Source organism: Anthonomus grandis, chromosome 17 (assembly GCF_022605725.1).
Source record: "Anthonomus grandis grandis chromosome 17, icAntGran1.3, whole genome shotgun sequence".
NCBI classification, from domain to species: domain Eukaryota; kingdom Metazoa; phylum Arthropoda; class Insecta; order Coleoptera; family Curculionidae; genus Anthonomus; species Anthonomus grandis.
In genome coordinates, this window is record NC_065562.1 from 17,988,028 (window position 1) to 18,004,711 (window position 16,684).

At 33.6% G+C, this 16,684-nt stretch overlaps 2 protein-coding genes across 6 annotated transcripts in view; one reads left to right on the forward strand and one right to left on the reverse strand.

The window, feature by feature from the left end:
* Window positions 1–16,684, reverse strand: part of LOC126746621 (protein phosphatase 1 regulatory subunit 14B) — a 30,642-nt gene that overhangs the window by 11,995 nt on the left and 1,963 nt on the right. The window contains exons 1-2 of one of the 3 annotated variants that reach the window (XM_050454950.1): window positions 16,305–16,317; window positions 10,258–10,308 (exon numbers count right to left, since the gene is read on the reverse strand). The exons of 1 other annotated variant lie outside the window; for it this stretch is intronic. The gene's annotated coding sequence lies outside the window, so the exon portion shown is untranslated. Of the gene's footprint in view, window positions 1–10,257; window positions 10,460–16,304; window positions 16,318–16,684 lie in introns of those variants that run through there. One more of the 3 variants, XM_050454948.1, reaches the window with a different exon arrangement.
* Window positions 9,496–16,684, forward strand: part of LOC126746616 (uncharacterized) — a 30,829-nt gene continuing 23,640 nt past the window's right edge. For 2 of the 3 annotated variants that reach the window (XM_050454937.1, XM_050454936.1), the window contains exons 1-2: window positions 9,496–9,633; window positions 13,278–13,561. In XM_050454937.1, coding sequence (XP_050310894.1) covers window positions 9,585–9,633; window positions 13,278–13,561 — 333 coding nt within the window. In that variant the 5' untranslated portion in view covers window positions 9,496–9,584. The remainder of the gene's footprint in view (window positions 9,634–13,277; window positions 13,562–16,684) is intronic. The other variant, XM_050454938.1, reaches the window with a different exon arrangement.

Consider the following 16,684-nt stretch of genomic DNA (forward strand, 5'->3'; position numbering starts at 1 on the left):
AAGTTGATTACACGTGTTTTGCCCGTTTTATAGGTCATCTCGTGAGCGTTATTACTAGTTTTTAAGGTCTGACGATGCTTTCTTAAGCGAAACATGTAACATTCGGGACATGTAAAAAATATTTTGAGACCGAGACTTAGGGTTTTTATTTTTTCTCTTGAATACGAGAACCCAAGGTAGCAGACAAAGTTTTTTGCTTTTTAGAGGCACTCCTGGTAATACAAATTTCATTATCTTATCTACTAGTGCATCAATTTTAGTCATTTTTTCAAAAAATACTAAAGAAGTCTTCTGAGTAGTCTACAAATCAATAATTCTTAAATTTTGAAAACGAAAACTTAAGATGTTCACTTATTCATAAGAGACAAAGTATTTTGCTTCTTACAGGCACTCCTGGAATAGGAATTTCAATATGTTGACTTTTAGTGTACCGATTTTATAAATTTTTTCAAAAAAGTCTAGAAGGGTCTTCTGGGTAGTCCATAAATCAGTAATTTTTAAATTTTAACTACGAGAATCCAAGATATTCGTTTGTCAATAACAGACAAAGTTTTTTGCTTCTTACAGGCACTCCTGGAATAGGAATTTCAATATCTTGACTTTTAGTGTACCGATTTTATAAATTTTTTCAAAAAAGTCTAGAAGGGTCTTCTGGGTAGTCCATAAATCAGTAATTTTTAAATTCTAACTACAAGAATCCAAGATATTCGTTTGTCAATAACAGACAAAGTTTTTTGCTTCTTACAGGCACTCCTGGAATAGGAATTTCAATATCTTGCATTTTAGTGTACCGATTTTATTAATTTTTTCAAAAAAGTCTAAAAGGGTCTTCTGGGTAGTCCATAAATCAGTAATTTTTAAATTCTAACTACGAGAATCCAAGATATTCGTTTGTCAATAACAGACAAAGTTTTTTGCTTCTTACAGGCACTCCTGGAATAGGAATTTCAATATCTTAACTTTTAGTGTACCGATTTTATAAATTTTTTCAAAAAAGTGTAAAAGGGTCTTCTGGGTAGTCCATAAATCAGTAATTTTTAAATTCTAACTACGAGAATCCAAGATATTCGTTTGTCAATAACAGACAAAGTTTTTTGCTTCTTACAGGCACTCCTGGAATAGGAATTTCAATATCTTGACTTTTAGTGTACCGATTTTATAAATTTTTTCAAAAAAGTCTAGAAGGGTCTTCTGGGTAGTCCATAAATCAGTAATTTTTAAATTCTAACTACAAGAATCCAAGATATTCGTTTGTCAATAACAGACAAAGTTTTTTGCTTCTTACAGGCACTCCTGGAATAGGAATTTCAATATCTTGCATTTTAGTGTACCGATTTTATTAATTTTTTCAAAAAAGTCTAAAAGGGTCTTCTGGGTAGTCCATAAATCAGTAATTTTTAAATTCTAACTACGAGAATCCAAGATATTCGTTTGTCAATAACAGACAAAGTTTTTTGCTTCTTACAGGCACTCCTGGAATAGGAATTTCAATATCTTGCATTTTAGTGTACCGATTTTATTAATTTTTTCAAAAAAGTCTAAAAGGGTCTTCTGGGTAGTCCATAAATCAGTAATTTTTAAATTCTAACTACGAGAATCCAAGATATTCGTTTGTCAATAACAGACAAAGTTTTTTGCTTCTTACAGGCACTCCTGGAATAGGAATTTCAATATCTTAACTTTTAGTGTACCGATTTTATAAATTTTTTCAAAAAAGTGTAAAAGGGTCTTCTGGGTAGTCCATAAATCAGTAATTTTTAAATTCTAACTACGAGAATCCAAGATATTCGTTTGTCAATAACAGACAAAGTTTTTTGCTTCTTACAGGCACTCCTGGAATAGGAATTTCAATATCTTGCATTTTAGTGTACCGATTTTATTAATTTTTTCAAAAAAGTCTAAAAGGGTCTTCTGGGTAGTCCATAAATCAGTAATTTTTAAATTCTAACTACGAGAATCCAAGATATTCGTTTGTCAATAACAGACAAAGTTTTTTGCTTCTTACAGGCACTCCTGGAATAGGAATTTCAATATCTTAACTTTTAGTGTACCGATTTTATAAATTTTTTCAAAAAAGTGTAAAAGGGTCTTCTGGGTAGTCCATAAATCAGTAATTTTTAAATTCTAACTACGAGAATCCAAGATATTCGTTTGTCAATAACAGACAAAGTTTTTTGCTTCTTACAGGCACTCCTGGAATAGGAATTTCAATATCTTGACTTTTAGTGTACCGATTTTATAAATTTTTTCAAAAAAGTCTAGAAGGGTCTTCTGGGTAGTCCATAAATCAGTAATTTTTAAATTCTAACTACAAGAATCCAAGATATTCGTTTGTCAATAACAGACAAAGTTTTTTGCTTCTTACAGGCACTCCTGGAATAGGAATTTCAATATCTTGCATTTTAGTGTACCGATTTTATTAATTTTTTCAAAAAAGTCTAAAAGGGTCTTCTGGGTAGTCCATAAATCAGTAATTTTTAAATTCTAACTACGAGAATCCAAGATATTCGTTTGTCAATAACAGACAAAGTTTTTTGCTTCTTACAGGCACTCCTGGAATAGGAATTTCAATATCTTGACTTTTAGTGTACCGATTTTATTAATTTTTTCAAAAAAGTGTAAAAGGGTCTTCTGAGTAGTCCATAAATGAGTCATTTTTAAATTCTAACTACGAGAATCCAAGATATTCCTTTGTCAATAACAGACAAAGTTTTTTGCTTCTTACAGGCACTCCTGGAATAGGAATTTCAATATCTTGACTTTTAGTGTACCGATTTTATTAATTTTTTCAAAAAAGTGTAAAAGGGTCTTCTGGGTAGTCCATAAATCAGTAATTTTTAAATTCTAACTACGAGAATCCAAGATATTCGTTTGTCAATAACAGACAAAGTTTTTTGCTTCTTACAGGCACTCCTGGAATAGGAATTTCAATATGTTGACTTTTAGTGTACCGATTTTATAAATTTTTTCAAAAAAGTCTAGAAGGGTCTTCTGGGTAGTCCATAAATCAGTAATTTTTAAATTTTAACTACGAGAATCCAAGATATTCGTTTGTCAATAACAGACAAAGTTTTTTGCTTCTTACAGGCACTCCTGGAATAGGAATTTCAATATCTTGACTTTTAGTGTACCGATTTTATAAATTTTTTCAAAAAAGTCTAGAAGGGTCTTCTGGGTAGTCCATAAATCAGTAATTTTTAAATTTTAACTACGAGAATCCAAGATATTCGTTTGTCAATAACAGACAAAGTTTTTTGCTTCTTACAGGCACTCCTGGAATAGGAATTTCAATATCTTGAATTTTAGTGTACCGATTTTATTAATTTTTTCAAAAAAGTCTAAAAGGGTCTTCTGGGTAGTCCATAAATCAGTAATTTTTAAATTCTAACTACAAGAATCCAAGATATTCGTTTGTCAATAACAGACAAAGTTTTTTGCTTCTTACAGGCACTCCTGGAATAGGAATTTCAATATCTTGCATTTTAGTGTACCGATTTTATTAATTTTTTCAAAAAAGTCTAAAAGGGTCTTCTGGGTAGTCCATAAATTAGTAATTTTTAAATTCTAACTACGAGAATCCAAGATATTCGTTTGTCAATAACAGACAAAGTTTTTTGCTTCTTACAGGCACTCCTGGAATAGGAATTTCAATATCTTAACTTTTAGTGTACCGATTTTATAAATTTTTTCAAAAAAGTGTAAAAGGGTCTTCTGGGTAGTCCATAAATCAGTAATTTTTAAATTCTAACTACAAGAATCCAAGATATTCGTTTGTCAATAACAGACAAAGTTTTTTGCTTCTTACAGGCACTCCTGGAATAGGAATTTCAATATCTTGCATTTTAGTGTACCGATTTTATTAATTTTTTCAAAAAAGTCTAAAAGGGTCTTCTGGGTAGTCCATAAATCAGTAATTTTTAAATTCTAACTACGAGAATCCAAGATATTCGTTTGTCAATAACAGACAAAGTTTTTTGCTTCTTACAGGCACTCCTGGAATAGGAATTTCAATATCTTGACTTTTAGTGTACCGATTTTATTAATTTTTTCAAAAAAGTGTAAAAGGGTCTTCTGAGTAGTCCATAAATGAGTCATTTTTAAATTCTAACTACGAGAATCCAAGATATTCCTTTGTCAATAACAGACAAAGTTTTTTGCTTCTTACAGGCACTCCTGGAATAGGAATTTCAATATCTTGACTTTTAGTGTACCGATTTTATTAATTTTTTCAAAAAAGTGTAAAAGGGTCTTCTGGGTAGTCCATAAATCAGTAATTTTTAAATTCTAACTACGAGAATCCAAGATATTCGTTTGTCAATAACAGACAAAGTTTTTTGCTTCTTACAGGCACTCCTGGAATAGGAATTTCAATATGTTGACTTTTAGTGTACCGATTTTATAAATTTTTTCAAAAAAGTCTAGAAGGGTCTTCTGGGTAGTCCATAAATCAGTAATTTTTAAATTTTAACTACGAGAATCCAAGATATTCGTTTGTCAATAACAGACAAAGTTTTTTGCTTCTTACAGGCACTCCTGGAATAGGAATTTCAATATCTTGACTTTTAGTGTACCGATTTTATAAATTTTTTCAAAAAAGTCTAGAAGGGTCTTCTGGGTAGTCCATAAATCAGTAATTTTTAAATTTTAACTACGAGAATCCAAGATATTCGTTTGTCAATAACAGACAAAGTTTTTTGCTTCTTACAGGCACTCCTGGAATAGGAATTTCAATATCTTGAATTTTAGTGTACCGATTTTATTAATTTTTTCAAAAAAGTCTAAAAGGGTCTTCTGGGTAGTCCATAAATCAGTAATTTTTAAATTCTAACTACAAGAATCCAAGATATTCGTTTGTCAATAACAGACAAAGTTTTTTGCTTCTTACAGGCACTCCTGGAATAGGAATTTCAATATCTTGCATTTTAGTGTACCGATTTTATTAATTTTTTCAAAAAAGTCTAAAAGGGTCTTCTGGGTAGTCCATAAATTAGTAATTTTTAAATTCTAACTACGAGAATCCAAGATATTCGTTTGTCAATAACAGACAAAGTTTTTTGCTTCTTACAGGCACTCCTGGAATAGGAATTTCAATATCTTGACTTTTAGTGTACCGATTTTATTAATTTTTTCAAAAAAGTGTAAAAGGGTCTTCTGAGTAGTCCATAAATGAGTCATTTTTAAATTCTAACTACGAGAATCCAAGATATTCCTTTGTCAATAACAGACAAAGTTTTTTGCTTCTTACAGGCACTCCTGGAATAGGAATTTCAATATCTTGACTTTTAGTGTACCGATTTTATTAATTTTTTCAAAAAAGTGTAAAAGGGTCTTCTGAGTAGTCCATAAATGAGTCATTTTTAAATTCTAACTACGAGAATCCAAGATATTCCTTTGTCAATAACAGACAAAGTTTTTTGCTTCTTACAGGCACTCCTGGAATAGGAATTTCAATATCTTGACTTTTAGTGTACCGATTTTATTAATTTTTTCAAAAAAGTGTAAAAGGGTCTTCTGGGTAGTCCATAAATGAGTCATTTTTAAATTCTAACTACGAGAATCCAAGATATTCGTTTGTCAATAACAGACAAAGTTTTTTGCTTCTTACAGGCACTCCTGGAATAGGAATTTCAATATCTTGACTTTTAGTGTACCGATTTTATTAATTTTTTCAAAAAAGTCTAAAAGGGTCTTCTGAGTAGTCCATAAATGAGTCATTTTTAAATTCTAACTACGAGAATCCAAGATATTCCTTTGTCAATAACAGACAAAGTTTTTTGCTTCTTACAGGCACTCCTGGAATAGGAATTTCAATATCTTGACTTTTAGTGTACCGATTTTATTAATTTTTTCAAAAAAGTCTAAAAGGGTCTTCTGGGTAGTCCATAAATCAGTAATTTTTTAACTCTAACTACGAGAATCCAAGATATTCCTTTGTCAATAACAGACAAAGTTTTTTGCTTCTTACAGGCACTCCTGGAATAAAAATTCCATTATCTTGACTTCTGGTGCATCGATTTTAGTAATTTTTTTTTAAAAAGACTGAAAAAATGTTCTGAGTAGCCAACCAAATAATAATATTTCAAATTTGACTACGAGAACCCAACATATTCACTTGTCAATAAGACACAAAGTCTTTTACTTCTTACAGGCACTCCTGGGATAAAAATTCCATTATCTTGACTTTTGGTGCATCGATAATTTGAGTTTTTTAATAAGTTCTAACCTCAAAGTAGTGTATTTTCATAAGGAGAAGCATATATACTTGATTAGGCTTACGTTATTGCTTTTAGATTTGACACAGGGCAAAACACGTGTAATCAACTTAATACCCCTTTTTCGCTGTCAATTTGACTTTACTGCGTTTTTATTTTGCTTGGTATTTAAATTACATGACACAATTCAATTCCTTGTAATAATAATAATAATTGTATTATAAAATAAATTTTATATGCGTTACAATTACTAGAAACGAGGCAAATAATATTTTTATGCCAAAGAACTAGGGGTCAATTTAGGCTATAAAATGTAACTTGAATAAATAAATAAGTGCAAAGCCTTTACCATAAACACCAATAAAAATCACTAAAAGCAACTGTTTAATAACTCCTTAAAACAGTATAAATAAATTGATTCGGGAACAGTTGGCACGCGCCCACTCTCCATAGCCTACATCGCCGTTTCTCTTCTGTTACGTGCGAAACAAGGATGGGCATATATGTCGGCGCCTCATATTAGCAGAACGTCCGAACTGGTCCGCACTTTTTTTTGTTATATTTTATTTTTAGAAAAAAAGTAAAAATAAAAAAATTGATTTTTTTTTAAATTTTGGTTTGACGTGCGACAAGTGGATCGCAATCGATATATTTTGGGACCCAAGAAAGGAAAAATGGTTTTAGGTGTATAAATTTATAGGTGTATATAAATTGTAATAGATCAGACATTAGAAAGAAAACCTATTTTTGCAGGCTCTTAAAAGAGTTTTTTTTTGAGTATTCCAGAAATTAAAAATATTTTTCCCGGCGTTTGACGATTTCCAGAAATTGGGAAAAAAAAATTTAATTCTTCCAGGCTCTTGGAAGCAATAATTTCTTCGACGTAATTTTTTTATGCAGTTGCCTCTCTTGTTTTATCGAGAGTTTTAGCACTTGACAAATAATTAATTTGCCCTTTACTCCTTCCGGAATCTGGGAGTAACTTTTTTTATGCATTACGTAATTTTCTTCGTCCAGGTTCTTGACCTAATCGGAAATTAGAGAAAAAAAAATTTATTATTCCAGGCTCTTGGGAGATTTTATTTGTATTCCAAAAACTGGAAATAATTCTGCAACTTCTCCAGACTTCGGTCGTCTTTCATGTATTTGACGTAATTTTTCCATGAGTTTCCAAAACAGATCAATTCTTCCAGGGGTTTCCCAAGTATAGGAAATATTGTTATTCCTCTTCCAGACTTCTGGGGTAACTTTTACGTCTTTCAGAAATTATTAAAAAAAAAATTATTCTGTTCTTCCAGGCTCTCAACAACTCCATACAACTGTGACAATTAACACTGTCTTAACAAAACATTAAATATCCTTAAGGATTTCCATATACTCCAGACGTTCCCGACACGTAAAAACTCTTCCTGTAAATTTAAAATCGATAGAGGTGAACGCGAACGGCAAAGGAAACTTGCGGGTGTTTTTTACTTGACGCCAAGTGCCTTGTTCGCGACGAAGTTCAAGAGTCTTTTTAAGCTATTTACGACCTTCTGCTGTATAAGTTCTTTTTCCGCAAGTTAAATCGACTATGGCGGTTGTCTATTTCCGGTTCGTATAGAGTGAAAAACGCGTTTTAAAGAAGACATCTTGTGGCGGCCATTTTGTTTTTTTTTTATTGATGATTTTTAACCTCAATGTTCTGACGAGTATGTTTATTATTCGATTAAAATCGAAAGTGCATGTCGACAAGTCAAGTGGACCCGAGTCAAGATAGGAAATGACTCGATGATTGATAAAGTAGAAGCTTATTAAGGAGGAAATCGATAAGTAAACAACTTGAGAGGCCTAAATGGGCTGATAATGACCATAAAAATGCCTTATGATATATTGGTTAATGCATAACAACTGATAAGAGAAAATAAATATTAGTGTGTGCGATAAGCGTGTGTTCCCGATTAAAAAATTACACAAATGTGCTGATTAAGCTTTGTTTACTAAACTGCTTTTTAAACGAATTATTTAATAGGTTGATTCAAATTGACCAGTGAGAAGTGTCTAATAGTTTTATTCGTCAACATGCTAAAATTAACATCAAAAGGAACCTGTGCAGTTGACACGCGGCCAAATTATTAACACTAATCCCACTTGATTTAGGGTTTAATTCTCGAAACAAAAAATGGATTATGAGGCATTGTTTGTAAATTCACGATAAGTAATCCATTAAAAACAAGTCGGGATATGCTTCTAAGAATAATCATCACAGAAATATGCCCATTTAAATGTTAATTATTACAATGCACCTGCACGTTACCACCAAAAGGCACTGCGCGAGCTAGACAAGGATAGGGCTAAGGTCGTTAACTTGGCAGTTAACCGGCGGCATTGAAGTAAATTATTATCATTATTTTCCATCGGGTTGGTGCGTCTGTTGCTTGTGCCCTTTTTTTTAGCGTGCGAAGCTTTGGATACGAGAATTGTTTAATTGGAGGTTATGTTGAAGTTTAAATGCGGCGCCACCTGATGTAAGTAAGTGACACGTGAAGATTGGCCACACTGTTTCGTTAGGTTTAATGCACGAACCTAATAAATATACCTGACCACTGCCCGCCATTTTTATAGCGGTTGTGTCCGTTTGATTTTAGTCACTCTGCACATTCGCAGTGTTGCCCACAAAAAATATAACGGTAATGAAGGTCATGACGTTGACGTTTGACGTGTGACCTGTCACTCGATATGACTGATTCTAAATAACATCTTCAATTGTGAGTATAGCCTAGCTTCCTCATTATACGTGGATCATAATGTATCACCATCCTTATTTAAGCGCATTTGATTCACTGGTTCTCAAAACCGAATTATTGTGAATTGTCTCACTGTGTTGTTTACGATAGAATAATATACAAAGTTGTTTATTTTTACTATATAAACCCTTGCTAATTACAAGCCCTCTTAAAATCATCTATATTTTGATTTTTATAGATGGTTGTACCTATTAATGTGGAAACACTGTGCATAGAAGGAAAGTAAAAGTCCTAATAGTGAAAAGTACTTTTGACATAATAAGTACAAACTCCCGAGTTCAACTGAGTTTCAATTTTAATCAGTTGGCATAATGAATGTTAAAAGTAATGAGTTTTGTGTCGTTTAAGTTGGTTGCCATGTCAGCTGTCAAAGCGCCGTCATAAAAAGTGAGGTTAAGATGACTTTGCACCGGTTTTAAAGGCTATTTTTTGGTTATAAACATCTAAAAAAGGTCTAATTCGAGAGCCTGAACCTCAAGTGCCATTTTATATAGTTCTCTGGGGGTTTTATGTCCCTTATTAGGCATTTCCAGGCTCAACTTTGAAGGCAAATCACCTGAGATATGGAGGTATTGTTTGTACTTTTATGAAGTCGAAAAATGAATACTTTCCACCTATGTACTTAGGTGTTCCAAGTAAGTATTAATTATTATATTAAAATGAATGAAACTGCTAAGAAGACACCTGTCAACCATTGACAATGGGGCGCCAAATTTTTTAGGTTATAAAATGTGAGGTCGAGAAGGTTTTATGTCATTTTGAGAGGAAAATGGCCGTCCAGCATGGAGGTGAGTCTCAATAAACATCTCATATTCTTCTATACCTAGAAAGTGATCCTCTGGTGCAAAAACCGAGGATTTCTATTAAAATTAATAAGGCGTCGCGACGCCACCAACATATAGCACGCGATTCCGCTTTACTTCATTTACATGCCCGCAATTAGCGGCGTAATTTTTCAAATAAACGCGGTCTATTTTTAGAGAGTTAAGGTTGCTTTATGGCCCTATAAATTACAAAAGCTTTCAACGAGAGTCTACTCTGCTGGTATTAAATTTTATTTATCTCAGATGGTGCAGCCGTGCACAAAGAGATGATGAAGTCATGTTTATATTTTAACCATCAATGAATGAATGGGACCTTTATCGAGACGAGTCTCGCTTATTCAATATTTGTCAAATTCTTGTGCCTGAACCGAAGGTCAAATTCAATTAGATAAGTTCTTTGTTTTTTCCTATAGTAATCCTAAGTTCCAATCCTACCTGCAAAAGGTGGTTCTCCGGTTACGATGATAAATCACAGCCACAATTATTTATTAACAAAAAAAAATAAAACAATCACAAGATCGGGCGTCGCGACGCGTCGGTCAATAATACCTGCTGCAAGAAGAGAAACTTACGCACGCGAAAAATGGACGTCGACGACGGCGCCGCTGTTACTCCATCCAACGTCAACGTTCGACTGAAAACCCGAATGAATTGAATGAACCGATGTCCGATGATGTTGGTGTTCCCTCCCCACCCTCCCGGAATTCCCGTTCGTGAAATTCCGGGTGGGATCGTGTCGGGCGTTTTGCGCCATAGGGAATAATTCACTGGAAGGGTGTTTTCTTCCCCTCTCTCTCTCTTTTCTTTGATGAATCAAAAATCCCTCGGTTAATGTAAATATGGCGGCTCAAAATGGCGGTGAGCGCCGTCTTCCGTTTTGTCCGATTCAAAATGGCCGACGCAACGGCATTATTTGGTAATAAATGGGTGGACAAAAATATTTTTTTTTATTCCAGGCAGTTGATGTCTGTCAAAATGGCAGATGTGGAGTGACCCTTCAACTTTTATGGAAATTTATGGAGAATTCGGAATTATATCTAGATTTTGAAATAATTTAGACATTTTTGGCATAATACTTTCTGGATCGCCTTTTTAGGCTGAATATACAGCATTTTTTTTTCTTTGATTTGGACAACTTGAAATTGTGGTGAAAAATCAAAAAATGGTCAATAACTGATTTTCTATTGATTTTTTAAGAAAATGTGTAAAACACTTTTTGTTTTATATTCAAAAAAGGTATCTATTGCCAAAATAAAAAATGTGAAATTTTATGTACTTTTTGAAAAAAATGCATTTTTGGAAAAAAAGTTTTTCGGGATTTTCTACCACTGTATGGGAAATAAAATAAAAATTGTTATATCAGATGATCGGTCTTAATATTCTAAACAACTTTTATTTAAACAATTTTTTTCCTAAACCTATAGATTTTTTATTAAAAAATTAAAAGGGATATTTAAAAAAAAATCGAGAACTTCATTGGAAAGTTTTTATTTTTTCCTGGCTTTCCTATGGGAAATACACATTTTTGTCATAAGACTTTCCGGATCGTCTTTTTATGCCAAATATACGGCAATTTTTTTTCTTTGATTTAGGCAACTTTTGAAAATTTCCAGAAAATGGATAAAATTAAATAAATTGGCTCCAAACTTTTGAAGTAATTATTTATATCCTTCCAGGCAGTTGTTGCTTTTCAAAAAGGCGAATTTTTGACCCTGTTCCATCTAAAAGTAAAAAAAATGGGCCAATGTTCAATTGCCTGTACTTGCCAAACTATTCGTCCAAAGTATGGCAAGTGACCCCTCAAATTTCATGGAATTTTATGGAGAATTCAAAAATGTATAAAAATTGCCGTTTACTTCCGGTGTAACCGGAAGTGCATGATTTCATTGGCTCCCGTTAATAATTTCAAACTTTTTCCTATTTTCAATCTTACATTCCTCTCAGTTGAAGGTAATATTTATTTACTTCCAGGCAGTTGATGTGTCTTAAAATGGCCCTAAAACCTCTAAAAAAGTAAAAAAATGGGCCAATGTTCAATTGCCTGTACTTGCCAAACTATTCGTCCAAAGTATGGCAAGTGACACCTCAAATTTCATGAAATTTTATAAAGAATTCAAAAATGTATAAATATATCCGCTTATTTCCGATATAACCGAAAGTGCACTACTGCATTGGCTCCTGTTAATAATTTTAAACTTTTTTGATCATATCTTCCTGGCAGTTGAAGTAATTATTAATTTCCTTCCAGGCAGTTGAATCTGCTCAAAATGGCGGATTTTTGGCCCTAAAGCCTCTGAAAAAGTAAAAAAAGGGTCAATGTTCAATTGCCGGTACTTGGCAAACTATTCGTCCAAAGTATGGCAAGTGACACCTCAAATTTCATGGAATTTTATGGAGAATTCAAAAATGTATAAAAATTGCCGTTTACTTCCGGTGTAACCGGAAGTGCATGATTACATTGGCTCCCGTTAATAATTTCAAACTTTTTCCTATTTTCAATCTTACATTCCTCTCAGTTGAAGGTAATATTTATTTACTTCCAGGCAGTTGATGTCTCTCAAAATGGCCCTAAAACCTCTAAAAAAGTAAAAAAATTGGGCCAATGTTCAATTGCCTGTACTTGCCAAACTATTCGTCCAAAGTATGGCAAGTGACCCCTCAAATTTTTTGGAATTTTATGGAGAATTCAAAAATGTAGAAAAATTGACGTTTACTTCCAGTATAACCAAAAGCGCACTACTACATTGACTCCTATTAATAATTTTATACATTTTCAGTCATATATTCCTGGCAGTTGAAGTAATTATTAATTTCCTTCCAGGCAGTTGAATCTGCTCAAAATGGCGGATTTTTGTCCCTATAACCTCTAAAATGTTCAATTGCCTGTACTCGGCAAACTATTCGTTCAAACATTACCGCTTACTTCCAGCATAATCGACCGGACGTACAGTACTCCCATTAATAATTTCAACCTTATTCTCACGTTCACCTAAGAAACCTAACTGATTTACACATATATTAATTAATAAATGAATTGCTGCAATGGGAACTCTATATAGCAACCACCGTTACTAATTTGACACGATAAACAGTTGATGATTCCTGCTTATAATTAATGCTTAAAACAATAAAATTAACTTAATAACATCAGTTGGCATTCTCTTATATAATCATCCTTAAAGCTTTTCACATAAATTACTTAATAATCCTATTGCATAACTCGCCGTTAATCGCGTTAAATACTTAAAAGAAAATTGTCACACGCCCTTGCACTACAGGAGAACACTATAGGGCGCAGGCGCCTTATCGATTTTCCTCCGCACAAGAAAAACTCGTATCGCACATTCAAACAAATCGATACAATTATACTACACGCAGCTTATCAGCTGTTATCGTCTCAGTTATAGTGTTAGGTGCAGTTATGCACAGTTAAAGAATGTATTTGATTGTGTTAGCATTGTTATGCCTCAGCACCAATAAGGTGCTGAGCATCGAGAAACCGCGAACTATGGAGTTCGCCACGAATCCGCCCCTGTTGAGGCCCAAGAGGTCGTCGGAAATCGACCTGCAGACCTGCATCGACAACTTCAACGTACACCGGGATAAAATAATCAGGACCCAGGACTCGCAGAATATGGGCGCAAAGTATTTGAACGAAATCGATCTGGGAAGTCGGGAGGAGTGTTTGAGGTTATGCTGCGAGACCGTCGACTGTGACGTTTTTGTTTTTGAGGAAAAGGTGAGGGATTTAGGGAGTTTTTAAAGGTAACTGTAACCTCGTAGTGTGGCAGTAATATTCCGCCGGAATTCCAGGCAGTTGAAGTCCATTTTTCTCCTTCCAAAGCCGTTTCCCTTAAACTAGAAAAATGTTCAAAAATTAAGTCTTAATTCGTTGTTACAGGCAGTTGAAATACTTTTTTCCTCAGGGTCATTTTTATCCTCTTCCAGGCAGTTGAGCCTTTTTTCCAAAACCTGGAAAAATAAGCTCTAAAGAAAACCCCTAATTCGTCCCTGGATTTCAATGTGAATTGACATTTGGCAAGTGACGTCACATCTCCCTCGCTTATCTGTCAATGTGATCAAATTCCTTTAGTCTACGCATTTAAAGGATTTTTTCATTATTCTTGGAAGTTAGGTAATTATTTATTTCCATGCAATTTGACGCCATTTTGTTTTTTTTGAAAAACGTGAAAAAAAAAACAAAATGGCGTCAAAACAGGAAAAAATCCTTAATTCGACCCTGGACCTTACATTGACGTTTGATCCCCCTGACTTACTCGTCAATGTCATTAAGTTCCTTCATTCCAGGCATTTGAAGGATTCCTCTCATTATTCCTGGAAGTTGAATATTTCTTCATTTCCAAGCAATTTGACACCATTTTGTTTTTTTTGAAAAACATGAAAAAATCCTTAATTCGACCCTGGACCTCACATTGACGTTTGATCCCCCTGACTCACTTGTCAATGTCATTAAGTTCCTTTATTCCAGGCATTTGAATGATTCCTCTCATTATTCCTGGAAGTTGAATATTTCTTCATTTCCAAGGAATTTGACGCCATTTTGTTTTTTTTGAAATTAATGAAAAAATCCTTAATTCGACCCTGGACCTCACATTGACGTTTGATCCCCCTGACTGACTTGTCAATGTCATTAAGTTCCTTTATTCCAGGCATTTGAATGATTCCTCTCATTAGTCCTGGAAGTTGAATATTTCTTCATTTCCAAAGAATTTGACGCCATTTTGTTTTTTTTTTAAAAACTTTAAAAAAATCCTTAATTCGACCCTGGACCTCACATTGACGTTTGATCCCCCTGACTGACTTGTCAATGTCATTAGGTTCCTTTATTCCAGGCATTTGAAGGATTCCTCTCATTATTCCTGGAAGTTGAATATTTCTTCATTTCCAAGGAATTTGACGCCATTTTGTTTTTTTGAAAAACATGAAAAAAAAAACAAAATGGCGTCAAAACAGGAAAAAATCCTTAATTCGACCCTGGACCTCACATTGACGTTTGATCCCCCTGACTTACTTGTCAATGTCATTAGGTTCCTTTATTCCAGGCATTTGAATGATTCCTCTCATTATTCCTGGAAGTTGAATATTTCTTCATTTCCAAGGAATTTGACGCCATTTTGTTTTTTTTGAAATTCATGAAAAAATCCTTAATTCGACCCTGGACCTTACATTGACGTTTGATCCCCCTGACTTACTTGTCAATGTCATTAAGTTCCTTTATTCCAGGCATTTGAAGGATTCCTCTCATTATTCCTGGAAGTTGAATATTTCGTCATTTCCAAGCAATCTGACGCCATTTTCTTTTTTTTTTAAACATGAAAAAATCATTAATTCGACCCTGGACCTCACATTGACGTTTGATCCCCCTGAGTTACTTGTCAATGTCATTAAGTTCCTTTATTCCAGGCATTTGAATGATTCCTCTCATTATTCCTGGAAGTTGAATATTGTGTCATTTCCAAGGAATTTGACGCCATTTTATTTTTTTGAAAAACATGAAAAAAAAACAAAATGGCGTCAAAACAGGAAAAAATCCTTAATTCGACCCTGGACCTTACATTGACGTTTGATCCCCCTGACTTACTTGTCAATGTCATTAAGTTCCTTTATTCCAGGCATTTAAAGGATTCCTCTCATTATTCCTGGAAGTTGAATATTTCTTCATTTCCAAGCGATTTGACGCCATTTTGTTTTTTTGAAAAACATGAAAAAAACAAAATGGCGTCAAAACAGGAAAAAATCCTTAATTCGACCCTGGACCTCACATTGACGTTTGATCCCCCTGACTTACTTGTCAATGTCATTAAGTTCCTTTATTCCAGGCATTTAAAGGATTCCTCTCATTATTCCTGGAAGTTGAATATTTCTTCATTTCCAAGCAATTTGACGCCATTTTGTTTTTTTTTGAAAAACTTGAAAAAATCCTTAATTTGACCCTGAACCTCACATTGACGTTTGATCCCCCTGACTTACTTGTCAATGTCATTAAGTTCCTTTATTCCAGGCATTTGAATGATTTCTCTCATTATTCCTGGAAGTTGAATATTGTGTCATTTCCAAGGAATTTGACGCCATTTTGTTTTTTTGAAAAACATGAAAAAATTCTTAATTCGACCCTCAACCTCACATTGACGTTTGATCCCCCTGACTTACTTGTCAATGTCATTAAATTCCTTTATTCCAGGCATTTGAAGTATTTCTTTCATTATTCCTCGGAGTTGGATGTTTATCCTTTTCCAAGCAAATTGACGCCATTTTGTTTTTTTGAAAAATAAAAAAATCCTTAATTCGATCCTCGATTTTACATCGACATTTGACAAGTGACGTCACATCCCTCCGCTCACTTGTCAATGTCATTAAACTCTTTAAGTCCAGGCATTTGAAGAATTTCTTTCATTATGCCTGGCAGTTGAATGTTTATTTATTTCCAGGCAATTTGGCGCCATTTTTTTTTTTTTTTGAAAAACAAAAAAAAATCCCTAATTTGTCCCTGGATTTGACATTGACGTTTGACAAGTGACGTCAAATTCTTCCCCCCCCCCCCGCTTACTTGTCAATGTCATTAAATTCCTTTAGTCCAGGCATTTGGAGGATTACTTTCAATATTTCTGAAAGTTTATTCATTTTCATGTAAATTGACACCATTTTGTTTTTTGAAAAACATGAAGAAATCCTTAATTCGTGCCTGGATTTCACATTGACATTTGACAAGTGACGTCACATCCCCCCGCTCACCTGTCAATGTCATTAAATCCCTTTATTCCAGGCAATTAAAGTAGAATTTTCTATCCTCCTCCAATCAGTTTCTGACGCCTTCTTATCTAAAAACTGAAAAAATATTCCC